The following is a 13,690-nucleotide window of genomic DNA, read 5'->3' as shown; positions in this document are numbered from 1 at the left end:
TGGTGGATGCCCCATCCCTGGAAACATTCAAGGTCAGGTTGGACGGGGCTCTGAGCAACCTGATCTAGTGGAAGATGTCCCTGCCCACGGCAGGGGGGTTGGACTAGGTGACCTTCAGAGGTCCCTTCCAACCCAAACTATTCTATGATTCTATATATTTAGTAGTCCATTCCATCAGGTATGTAACATTCCATCAGGTACTTAACATTCTTAGAAGAAGCCTAGTACCATGAAATTCTAGGATGTGATGTTAGATGCAATCCTTTTAAAAGCCACACTGTTTCCAGATGATGTACCCAATGTTTCGATGAATGCATCAAGCCACTTTTGCTAAGTATTTCACTTTAACTTCTAATAACTATTTGCAAAATATAATGGATGGCATTTAGAATGACATAACCTGTTTAAACAGAGATATGGAAATTGTTTAACTCACATGAGATACTGTACATTGTAGCTCACATGTTGTTTATACCGATTATTCCAATGCAGATGAAATTTCATATTCAAAGCAAGAACGCTCACGTTTGTTGCACAGAATGGGTCATTCACTGCTCAAAATGAAAAGGAAACCCAGTTACTGAGAAGTTTTATATTATGCACAGCAATTTCTCACTTAATGAGCATTTCTCATGTAAATGGTCATGGTACACTCAATAATTAAAAAAAATAAATTGTCTGTTTTCATTATAATGATGGTAAATCAAAGTTGTGATATACACAGCATATTAAGCCTTTACTAAAAAAAAAATCAGTTAAAAATCAATTCAGAAAAAAGTACAGAAATATTGAGATTAGTAGAAATAAACTGGTTCAGCAATAACTCGATGAGAAAAATGTGTAAAATACACACACGTAAACATAAAGTAATTTTGATGTACCATCCATTCAATCTAATATTGGACTTTCTACATTCCCACACTGTTATTTTTTTCCCCGAAATAAACATTTAAAAGTACTTACTGACATCTGACCAGCACACAAAAGAATTTAAACTTAGACACGCAAAACAAGCATGTGTGGAAAGGTGCCACCCTGCCACTAAGCCATTCTTCAGAATCTGTAATAATAAATTCACCAAGGCTTGCATAAAAACAGTATTTTTTTTTTTAAGCTTAGCTCAACTTTATATGCATTCATTTAGTACCAAGTATACAAAAGGCTTTTGTTTTGTCTACATCCTTTTCCACCTGATTCAAAGTCACAAATTCAAAAATATCCAGTTTTCCAAAATACAGAAAGTAGTTTTTGCAGTCCAAATTAATGGACAGAATTTGCCTCAGAGCAAAAGCCTTTTTGTACTATTAAAACTCTAATATTGATAGGTGACATATTTTATATTGATTTAAAATAGAAAAGGTACATAACTGTCAAGATTGCTGTTATACCAAAATGAGGAGGAACTTGGCACTTCTGCATATTTCTATTGCTTTAGAACAATTCACTTTCCAACAGTTTAAACTTGAGTAATCATTTTAAGATAAAACGATTTTACTCTGTACCTTTACGGGTAGTTTTTACACAATGAATGGGACTGAATAAGCCTTCTTTCAAGTCCAAAGGAAGAGTTGCTTGAACTTTCAAACAATAGGTAGCGTCTGGTGCAAGATCATCAATTATGTCAGTAGGAAAAATACTTTGACTTCTGAACTGTAAGAAACAATTGCAAACAGCATATGAAGATAACTGTTCTTCCCCAGGTTTCAGCCCATTTATATAATATGCCATCAAAAATGCTAAAATAGGGAATGCAGGACAATACATGAGTTGAATAAATGCTAAAGGGAAGTTTCCAACTTAGCCATGTGATTGAAAGGAAGGAACATCTCATGCTCCTTAACACATGAAAGTGCGGAAGGATTGTGGCACTGCTCTACATGACGCATAACTCACCACACAAATATTCAGGCACATACTTAGAAGGGAAATAGTACACTTCCATTCCTCAGTTCATTGAATGAACACTCCCACCTCCCCCTCCTGCTACCTCCCTGCTTTTGGTTTACCAGACTTTTCAGCGACTGACCTTTGTACACAGCTTGTACTTAACTTAAAGCCTTTTTTCCCCTTTGATGTGTAATGATTATGACTAGGTCTTCCAAATGAACACAGACCTCTCTTCAATTCCTACCCTAATCTAGCTGGCACCCATTCCCCTAAAAGGATAAAAAAGACTGTTTCTACTTTGGTCTTTACAGAATAGCTGTATCTGCTGTGCGAGACGGACATTATGGCCTGGGAACTAGTTCACAATTACAAGACCTCAAGAGAATCCCTAAAAACCCCAACCTACAGTATAAAAACAAAGAACTTAGTTAATGACACAGGACAGTGTACTGACAGATGTAGTCAAGCTATATGGTCTCAGCAAGATCAAGTTAACCTCTTATCTCTCCCCTCCCCTATATCTATGCCTTACTGTAAATGTTTCTTCCCACTGCCTTGAACTCTTTCCCCTCCCTGTTCCTGCTGGCTGAGGGTGGCTCCTGCTCCAACACATCTGAGATAGTTTCACCTTCTTCCTCATGCATTGGAAAGCGGCTCCAGCATTTAACAGAAATACAAACTCTTATCACAAAGTATCTAATACAATCCTCTAGTGAAAACAAAACCAAAAAAACCCCAAGAAAACATCCCCTCCCAACTTTTAAACTGCATAGCAACAGTTATACACAGTTACATAATTAAACAATTCCACTTTAGAGCATGAAGCAACTGAAGTACATTGCTTCACAGTTATGTTAAGGTTAAAAAGTAAAAAAAAAAAAAGAAGCGATCATACCTCTGCATTTGACGAGTTTTCCCAGATAACTAGATTATATTTAAAATCTAGATGAGATATCCACATTTTTCGGACCTGATTTGCTTCTGGAGGAGAAACCTTTATTTTTATTACTCCATTTCTGGACTGCAACTCTATTTCTGGGGGACCAATCTGAGCTGCAAATATTAAAAGAAAAAAAGTCAAGCATGACTATTTAAAGAAAAAACACCAAAAAAATCATTTACATTAATAAAACCACAGTAACTGCCTATAGTATCTTACTTTTAATTCTTCTGAGGCAGTAACAAGATCACAGTAATTGCCATTAGGATCTTAGTTTTCATGAATCTCAGGCAGTATCTAATAGAAATCTAACCTAACAAACAGCCACCATTAGCTGGTTCTAAAAGCAGTAGAGTTAAAATGCAATATTACTAGTGAATGTTTTCCAGAATCTGCAGTGAAAAAAATCAGTGTAAGTTATTCTAAAACATGCAAGGCAAGAAACCTAGCTCAAACAAATCAATCCAACATTGAGGGAAGGCTTCAGCACCATTCTATACTGTAACTAATGAAAAGTCACAAGGTCAGAAGAAAACTTCCAGAAAAGTCCACTGTCAAAAAGGATTTTTCTGAAATCTAGAAAAAAAAACAGTGACAGAAAATTCTGTCAGAAAAACAGCATCACTTAGAATACCTTCTCCTTTCCAGAAAAGAGAGAATCATAACATTCTATGACCTGCAAATACCTTATATTACATTAAGGTTGAGAAAACCACTAGGTCATGTTGTTATGAGCAATGGAAACCACACACATTTTTCCACAATAATGTGCTGAAGGACATTCAACTAAAAATGTTGCAGTATATATGGAGCTCATACCTATAAAATACGGAATCATTTCAAAAATGCTAGACCATGGAGACACTTCTTCCCTTCTTTCAGCCCTTATATGCACATGATGTGTATCATAGTATTCAGTTATTGCTGAGGAAAAGTCACATTCCGTGAGAGTAACATTTTGACACCCAGGCAACTCCTTCCATTCTGTTTTATTTGTCTCAGTATTTCCAAACCTGTAAGAAAGAAAACGCCCCAAAAATAAAACCAAGACACAATTTAAGTCTTGAGATTCTTTTTCCATTTCTAATAAATGTCACACCATTTAATGCTGTTTTACCACCAGTACCAGTGTAATCAGTGTTATCTACTTAGTTACCCTAGAATTCATATTGCCATGTAATTCATTAATTTAATTTATTAATGTATTAGTTTAACCTTATTACCAAAGGTTAACTATCAGTCTGCAAAGTCTGATACCAGTTTGCTTTATTCACCATGTAAACACACAGTGTCAGAAAACAGCATGAAAGAACTGCCAAAATCCAGAATTACATCCTTAGTATACGACCCTGGTCTGGCAATGATTTTATAATTCATTGGAAGAAATTTAAAAGTCTTGATGGCAAGAAGTGCTTAAAAGAGCATAAAAGCAGCAAAAACCCCCAATTCTAACATTCGCAAGGTATGTAGATTAGGGGAAAAGAAAAACACAAAGGAGAAAACTGGAGTTCAGCAATAAGTGTTGGAATAATTAGCTTTACAGAAGCTATTTTCAAAGCAGCTGTTTCTCATCTACACATTGAAGAAAGCGAGCTCTTTTTTTAATCCAAAACCATACACTAGGAAATCCTAAAATCACAAACTTCTTAAGTGATTTTATCTTCAAAGTGTTTTTTAATATTTACTTGTCAGGAAAGTGCCACAAAATACCAAATGTATATGTATATGCATGCGTAAGTATTGAGACATGAAACAACTGAAGAAAGCCAAGCAAACATTTAAGAATAAAATTTAGATTGTTTCATCTGGTGATTAAAATTTGCAGATATCTGGATTCATAAACACTGACAAATTATTCAAAAGCTACCTGGAAAATCTCAAATTCTGTGTGTGTGTGTGTCCATAATGTAGCTTAATTAAAAAAACAAAACAGAGAATAAATAAATCTAAATACTACATTTCTAAGTGTACCGGTGAATCTTCTCAAAGAACCACTCAAGTATTAAGCACTACTATCAAGTGTGTTCTGCATTTATAACACATCACTATCAGTGAAATCTAATTTTACATATGAATTGGACAAACGAAGGACAATACTAGGATTCTACTTCATTTCAAGACTTTCATAAAGTCTCTAGAAGTTTTACATGGCAGTATCAAGAAGCATAGTAATTAATTAATATGCTCTTCCACACAAATAAGCATCAGACATTTCTGGCTCAGAATAAAGTTACTACTTACCACTGGTATTCTGCTGAAAATGTCACATTGGTATCATTCCCAGGGTAGTTCCACCTTAGAGTGAAATTTGTATTTACAACATAGACCTGAATATCCTGAGGACTCTTCAGATTAGTTTGGCCTACAAGAAAGTAACATAAAGATATATAAAGATTGGGATAAATAATTTGTACATAACTTAAGAATAACTTACTTTTGTTAAAAAAGTAGAGAGTTATAGTGAAATGAAATAACAATAAACATAAGAGTTAAAAAAACCCCATGCTACTCAAACGGCACTTCAATATACAGCTCAGGAGCTGTGCATCAGGTAGCTCCTTTGCCTATTTGACTACGCAGCTCTTTCCTCTGTGCTTAAAGACTTTCTCCCCACAGCCCTTTAAAAAAAGTATATACAGTTGTAACATTCAAGGCCTGTGTTCACTGTCATGGGTTGATTATAAGCAGTCTGAATGCATTTAAACCAGTATTTTATTGGTTGGATCCAACATCTGGATCTCAGCTGCAAAGTGCTAGGGATTGACCTAATGCTGTCATTTCATGGTTGTGGAACAGATTGAGCGTAGCAGACTTGGTTTATGTTACATGTTACTGCCATAAATTCAACGTATTGAACATAAATCCCTTTCAGTGAGGCTTCATCACATAGCAGATCTTGTATCTTGCTCATGGTAATCCTATGTTTTCTCTTATACAAAGAACACTGCATAAAATGACTTATGGAGGGCAAGGGCTAAGTCTCAGGACACATATAAGAATGTCTATAACATCAAGCAAAGGACCAGACCACGCGAAGAGAAGTCTTAACAAGCAGATTGCCAACAGGAGGGAAGCATGCATGCTAGAATCACCTGCAGGGTATCTCTCTCTCCTCTTTATTTTCCACCTTTCAAAAATAATTATTAAAAAAAAAAAAACCAACTGCCTCATAATTACCTTATATTCCACTTCCTAAAGAAGACTTCTTTACCATTAACTTTGAGATATGCAGAATCCTAGGTGTCCCATTTGGTATACAATTCAGGTATCAGAAGACAGATGAGAGTAACAATGCCGTGGGAGAAGGAATTATTCTGATACAAAAATTGAAATTTACCTAGCTATTTATAAGGTGCATTTTGCTTTGAATTATTTCACACCAGTCTATGGCACTGTTTCAAAGCAGTGAGGCTAAAGAGTTACAAATCAGGGCTGAAAGTTTGGACTGAAAGTTTTCTAGTACTAGAAACTAAACCAGACTGTGGCCTACTGAGCAAAGGGAAACAGTGTGAAGGCACAGGCAATACCTGTGAACTGAGGAAACCACAGGCAGAAGTCACTAAAATTATACCAAAACCACCAACTAAGCAGCCATATCCAGATTTAGAGGACTTCATCTAAGTCCTTCTGCCTGGTATCCTATACTAGGTATCTTTGACAACCCAGGCTATGTACAATTTAAGCAACGCATACCTCTGTCCTCTGACTAAGAATGCACTTTAAACTTCTAACACATCGGGGGGAGGGAATTAACAAAATAATAACTAAAAAAAATAAATCACCACACACCTCTGACTTGACTTTCTATTTTAACCAGTTGTGTGTTACACTATTAATCACGTCCCAATGGCTACAACTTCTAAAAACATGTTAGTGACCATCACTCTGAAATTGCTTTTTGATGTCAGTCTAATATTTTATTACAGTGGGAAGAAATCAGAACAAATACATCCTATTTCACCTGGGCAATCAAAGTCTGTTTGCACATCTAAAGGGTTATCCTGAATTTGATTTAAGAGTGGCTTCTTCATTGTAAAATATGAAATAGTTTTTGCATGATGACCAAGTTCTCTTTATAAAAAGGAAACGTGTGTGGAAAAGAAGTCTCTAAACTGAAGCCTGCAAAATCCTTTTGGAGAATAGAGTTAAAGTGATATCCATAGACTACTGACTTTTGGAAATAACTCCTGAAAGCACAAAACCTGAAAGGAAAAGAATTCAATAAAACCTCACGGATCCCACTACAGAATTTATTTCCACAATGCATGAATTTTTTACTCTTCTAAGCTGACAGACTAAGATAAGCCCAGAGAATGCCAAACTACATTTGATCATCAGAAAATAAGCAAGCAAAGGAAATAACTAATTTTTTTCAGATATTTATCCAACAGATGGCTACAGTTCAGCCAAAAAGCTTATGATAACAAAGGCAGCTGTTTCAGATTTTGGCAGATAATAGCAATTTTTAATATTTATATCCCTTCACAAAGAAAATACTTCATGGGAAAACATTATTTTCACTTTATTTGAGAATGTTTGCATTAAATTTAGGAATCAAAAAGCCTGGAACAAAGAAGTTCCACTAGCTTTTAAAAATAATTAAAAAAAAAAAGCACAACTCTGCTATTACTATAGAAAGTATAAGCCTGTCAGAGCCACCTGAAAAAAAACATGTAATAATTTGTTTGATGAATACCACCACCTATGGTAATTGACAGATTGAATGTTATAATCTTGCTTAGTAAAATTCATTGCTTTATGACCCAGCAGAAGATTAAGTGTTGTGATACAGCATAACACTTTCAATTTCAGTTCTAAAGAAACATCAACAGATTGACATCTTTCACATCTGAAGTGCAGGGTAGTGCTTTTCCCTGTAAATACATGTATTCACGTATTTGCAGAGACTTAAAAAAAAATACCATTCATACACTCAATCTCTATTTAAATATTTATTTGTAAAACATCTTAATAAACAGTATGACAGAAAATCTGTTTCAAAAAAAATCTGTCTTTCTGGAATGTAATTCAACTGCTGATGTTTGAATAGCTTCCTAAAGCACACAGAAAGCGAGATACGGTTTCCTTGATTCCCTAGCAGCACACATACCAGGTTTAAAAACCTGCCATGGCAGTACTAAACAGAAGTCTTTATAACAGGAGATTCCCAAGGTAGATTCTTTACCCTGAACAACATAGAACCTTGGAGTAAACCATAAGAAGGTAGGATTAGATAACAGTATTAGCGGAGAACCACATTGCACCTACAGAGCTCCAACGCTGATAAAAACTGCTACTATATGTTAAGACTATTATTTTTGTTTGCCTTGGATAGAAAATCAAATATTCCCTGCACTTCCAGAGTATCTTTCCCACATTTTCAAACCCTTATCTTACACACAGCATGAAGCTGTACAATAATTCTTATTAGAGCTTTTCTGGTCAGACAGGAAAAAGGAAGTCTGGAAGCAGAAACAAAATCGTTTTACGATTCATGTTCTAATCCGATATACTTTCTCCCCAAGTTACAAAAAACATGCTGATATAAAACATCCAATGGATGTTTTAAGCTAAGCTAGCTTTTTCTAAAGCTGGTAAATACCATGGCAAATAATCATATCCTCCCTCTGGATACAAACAATATTGTGAAAATACAGCTCTGGATTCTGACATTTGGAAGAAGATACAGTATTCCAGTCCTGGCGCAAGAGCACACACAGTGAATTAGAAGGAATTTATTCCAGAACATCTTTTGGGCCTTTAACCAAAGCTGACTCTCACAGGTCTCAGGTTTGACTGCCTCCTTCTCCGAGAACTTCCTCATGCAAGTTTGAACAAGGTTGGACTCCATCTTGACACTTACGCTTTTTTAATCCTCCTTACAAGCCGCTGAAACTAGGCATTAAGAGCTGTTTTCAGTGGCACGTGATAGCCTTTACAGAACTTTAATAAACAGAAACATGCTATTCAGAGACATCACCTGTAAAAGTAACTTAAAATCCACTACAGGGTTAAAAGTAACTTGTACCAATTACTCAGGGAAGACCCTATAGTTTTCAGGAATTTTCAGAAAGTTGTTCAGTGTTATGTTAAACAACGACGTACAAGTGTGAGCACTTGCAGTCGGTGCTCAGCAATAGTCAAAAAGGGAAAAAAGTTAGAAATTGATATGGAATTAAGGGAATAAAATAGAAAGCTTAATGTCATGTAAATTCATTACAGACATCTTCAACACCATGTGCAGCTCTGGAGTGCCCACTCTCATAAGCAGACAGCAGAACAGAATAAGGCAGAGAAGGGTGACAAGGACAATCTAAGGTATGGAACAGCTTCTGTCCTGGGAGGAATCAGACTATGATTCTTCAGCCTGAAAAGGAGACGGAGGGGAGGATATGAAAGATCTACAGACACCTAATGAGTGGCATGGGGAATGCAAGCGGCACAAGATTGTTTGCCATCTTCTTAACACAAAGCCAGAAGCATTAAAACAAGCACCACTCTGCTCTAAGCAAACAAATGAAACTGCTGCTTCATTGAATGCTTAGTCAATCTATGGAATTCCTTCCCCTAGTGTTATCATTTTACTCTAACTCCCGAAATGCAGAGAAAAGACTACGTTTAGAAGGAGACATTGCTTTATTCGTTAGTGTGCAGAATCGGACACTTGGGGGAAGGTCCCCAAATCGAGTGTAAGGTTAAACAGAAAACTTAGCATATTTATACACTCAAGTTTCCATAATTCATTAGTATACGTCACGTTGACCCTTCGCGAAACTATACTAAGCATGCGCGGGGGTCCCGAGTGGTCATTGGTGGTCATTTGGGTAGGTGCCCCCTACTCATTCTGAGGCGTAGTTAATTTCAGGATGCCAACACAGATGTTATCTTTCCAAAGGCTTTGTAAGCATTCTATACATCCTTAATTGCTCAAGTCCTTGTGATTGTTATTCTAAGATAAGTTAAAATTCCATCTTTGACCTCATGAATGCCCTGCACAATAGCTAAACCAGAGCATATTTACCTAAGGTTAGGTTTAAACTCCGCTGATATCACTAGGACTCTGTGAATGCTCAACTCTTACCTGGCTTATGAACTCAGACGCAAAGTCTCGACACTATAAATTGCTGTAACACTACGTTGTGAAGCATCACCATATACTTGCTTTTTTATTCTTTCCTACTCCACTACCAACCGCTGCTGCAGACGAACACCGGACTAGACAGCCTTTTGGCTTCATCTGGTATAAAACATAACAACAAAAAAACCCCCCGAAAAAACCACAATACTCTTTGTAGATCTATCTCGAGCCTGATTAGGTACTTTCCTCCTTGCCCTGGTCAGAAAACCAGACTATTGCTTCAGAAGGATCTCCCAGTCCTGACAGACAACCCTGATAATTCAAACTATCTTCTTCGGGAAATCAAATTTCTTATCCAAATTAAAATACCTATTTATTGAGGGTTCCACGTCGCAATTATGCTCTTTCATCTGTTCACTCCATCTCCTGTTGCAGGTAAAAAGACGGACATAATCGGAGAGCCAACTATAATTTTATACTTTTGAGGAATGTCTTTGGTTGAAACTTGTTAAAAGTTAATGATCACCAATTCACATTTTAACACTTCCTAATCACCCATTCATACATTGGAAGCACAGAAACTGAGCCAGAAGAAACCTTGCAAGATCACCTATATTTCACATTGGAGAAAGCAGGTGGCCAATTCTACATACATCATCAAATGTTTGCGTAGAGAAGTCCTATGGTTTCCACCACTGCATAATCTATTTTTACAGGCCTCCAATCTCCTGAAATATTTCGCCATCCTTACCATTAGAGGTTAGGGAAAGCCTTCTGTAAATCAAAAGCAAAGAACTTCCAAATCAATTTCCTAGTAGATTCTATTGGAGGTCTGGATCTTTGCAGAAGAGATTCAAGTTTCCTTACGGCAAGGATGCTTGCTTAGTTGTTGTGTTCATAGTCCATGGACAACAAAGAGTTTACAGACAGCAAAACCCAGAGTCTAACCTACATCTCCTCTAAGCACATTTAGCCCGTGTACTTTTTGTCTATGGATATTAAAGCACATTATTCTTTACGTCAGACGTATTTGAAAACTATGTTAAACGACTAAAGATGAAGAGAAAACTGACTGGAAGCAACAATTCTTTTAGTTTTCCTTTTAAGCCAAATTTTCTAGCTTTCTGAATGACTTCTATTGCTCTCTTTTGTATTCTCTCCAAATGGTTGAACTTGCTTGAAACAGTATACTTCAGAAAATCACAATACTCTAGCTGAGATTAATAAATGGAAGTCTAGCTTACAAGACACGCAACCTAACCTTTTCATTTTAATTAGCACTGCTGTGCCCCAATACTTTTGGGGTTTTCTACAGCGTAGCACTTAAACTTCTACACATAAATTACAAGGCATTGTAATGTTGCTCCCCCCACCCCCCAAACTGATATTTAGACCATCCTTTGTCATCCTCTATTTGCCTAAGTATGCAGCCCTGCACATGTCTTTTTTCAATACCACTGTACTTTTTTCTGGAGTATTTCTCCAGAATTTTCATTTCTTTGAATGACATTCATTTCATTGACAAATGAATCCTTTCATTTGTCAGGCTACTTCTCGATTCTACACCTGCTTTTCAAAGCAATTGTGAGCTCCTCCCACTTAGTTATATGTAGATTTAATAAGCTTACACTGTTCTATCACACAGATTATTAGCAGGTCCCCACTAGATACATCCTTCCCTCTTGACAGTGAACTGTAAAAAATTTTGATGAGCTGGAAAAATCATACTTAAGTAGTTTAACAAAATTATTTTTTCCAGTATGCTTAAGAGATTAGTATACAATACAGATTCAAAAGCAATACTAAGCCAAAATACATGCAATTGGAGCTCCTCTATCTGCACAGCCTTTTATTTTAGAATAGCAGAAATTCAGGATGATTTAACATGACATTTGTTCTCAATACTAGACACGCATAGGTGATCCACTCATCCATCTTTTCACATAATACTCCCTGTTTCCAGTAAGTGTTTTGTGTTTGCTTCCCTAAATTAATTTCTTAAATCCCAATGAACAGCAATCCAGGAATGAAGGAGTAAACTCAGTAATGTTTAATTACCAGAGAAATTCCGTGATTTAGCTAGAAACCAGATACGCAAAGTAATATCTAAAAATCAAGACTTATTCCTGGTTTATTTTACCAATGATTAAAAGCCAGACATTTAAAATTAATTCATGTTTCTTCACTTAAAGCATGAGGACACTTTGGTGCTGAGGACAACATTACAAGAGATTAGACTTTTGTAGGAAGAAGAGATTAAAGACAAGAAAAGCTTTTAGCACAGTTGCCTATCTTCCTTCACCTGCCAAATTTTAATAAACTAAATACAAAACTGTTCTAATAAATAAACACCACTACTCAATTTATAATATTTTAATTAATATTTTCAATAAATGATGGTTGAAAATAATAACGATTATATAAAGTTACGGAATAACAAAAGCCATTCAACAACAGAAAAAAGTAGTCTTAGCAGGACAGAAATATACTCCCTCAGAAGATAGCGAAGGGGAAATCCTGTTAAGAGTACATAATGGCTTGCTGCTTTGTCACATTAAGTATGCGGTAGAACCAATGGAAACTTTAACTCAGCCTTTCAGCAGAGGAAGGAAAGGAGGCCTATTTTATGTGATATTAAAAAAAAAAAAAAGCCAAAACCAAACATGCCCCAAAAATGATCCAACTGTTATTGGTTCCATGGGCAGAAAGGTGCTCTAGAGAACCAAGGAGAAGTCTTAGTGCAAGAACTTTTATACAGGAGTAGCAGAGAGGTACTGCTCGTTTTGACAAGGAAGAAGGTGAGAGGTCACTGTAGCAGAGCAATTACTTCTAACTCTAGAAGTAGTATATGGCATGTTAGTCACTTGCTATAATATGTGTGGGTTAATCAAAGTAGCTGCATGTATCACAATGCTTCCAGTTTTGGGATGGAATTTGGGGCTGATGCACAAAGAATTCACCTACAAACCAAATGGATGAAAGTAAACAAAGAAAGAGAGAAGGTTCCAGAGTTGCTTCTCTGCCCGAATCCTACCATGAATGCAAAGCGTGGACCCCTGAAGACAGCCTTTCCCTAGTCTTCTTTTGGGTATGCCGAACTAGAACAATACAATCTTACACAGAATTCAAGAGCTTAGGTGGCATCAGAAGCAGCAGGCACACACTAGCCCATGGCTAGAATATTTCCATTATCCCAACTAGCTTAGCCCATATACTTTCTGTTGCATGTCACGACGTCCTGTAAATATGCAGGAAGGTAATTTACAGCTTAGCTGGACTGCACAATACTCCCCCCTTGAAAAAACGTTTTGTGCAATAGTTGTTTCTTACCGCTTAAGGATGTAAGAAGCAGCACGTTACTACCTTGTGAGGTAAATCATTACCCTGCAATTTTACTTCTCTCACTTTGTACTTTAGGCTCTGTCAGGCTAGACTGAGATGCCTTTCAAGCAAATCAATACGATTCAAAACGTGTTTGCCCCACGCTTAAGCTACAGCCGCTACAATTCACAGATAGCAAGTAAGCCTGAAGCAGACGAGATGAAGACAGCTACTTAACTGTAAAGTAAAACCCAAGGCACTCGACGGAAACCGAGCCCCGCTTACACAGGCAGACACACCCATCCGGACCCAAGGCCTGGATGCCTTTGCATCCCCGCAGCGGCGCCTACGGAGCGGGCTCCAGCACCATGTCCGCCTCTACAGCGCCGCAGGCCGAGGCACCGGACAGCCCGTTGCGGGACCGAAGCGGGAGGGTCCGCAGCCGCAGTCTCGGCGGGGGGGGG

General features: G+C 37.0%; 1 protein-coding gene across 1 annotated transcript in view; it reads right to left on the bottom strand.

Annotated features, from left to right (window-relative positions):
- The window catches only part of LOC103902069 (interferon alpha/beta receptor 1), a 13,591-nt gene extending 9,775 nt beyond the window's left edge, over positions 1 to 3,816 (bottom strand). Inside the window, exons 1-4 of the mRNA XM_019473051.1 lie at positions 3,647 to 3,816; positions 2,783 to 2,940; positions 1,503 to 1,650; positions 437 to 551 (exon numbers count right to left, since the gene is read on the bottom strand). Of these exons, the coding sequence (XP_019328596.1) occupies positions 437 to 551; positions 1,503 to 1,650; positions 2,783 to 2,940; positions 3,647 to 3,665 (440 nt within the window). The 5' untranslated portion in view covers positions 3,666 to 3,816. The remainder of the gene's footprint in view (positions 1 to 436; positions 552 to 1,502; positions 1,651 to 2,782; positions 2,941 to 3,646) is intronic.
- Positions 3,817 to 13,690: the final 9,874 nt, after the last annotated feature.

This window comes from Aptenodytes forsteri, unplaced genomic scaffold (assembly GCF_000699145.1).
Source record: "Aptenodytes forsteri isolate BGI_AS27 unplaced genomic scaffold, ASM69914v1 Scaffold2, whole genome shotgun sequence".
Classification (NCBI taxonomy): domain Eukaryota; kingdom Metazoa; phylum Chordata; class Aves; order Sphenisciformes; family Spheniscidae; genus Aptenodytes; species Aptenodytes forsteri.
The sequence above is the reverse complement of the archived record's forward strand: the minus strand, read 5'-3'. Positions and strand labels throughout refer to the sequence as shown.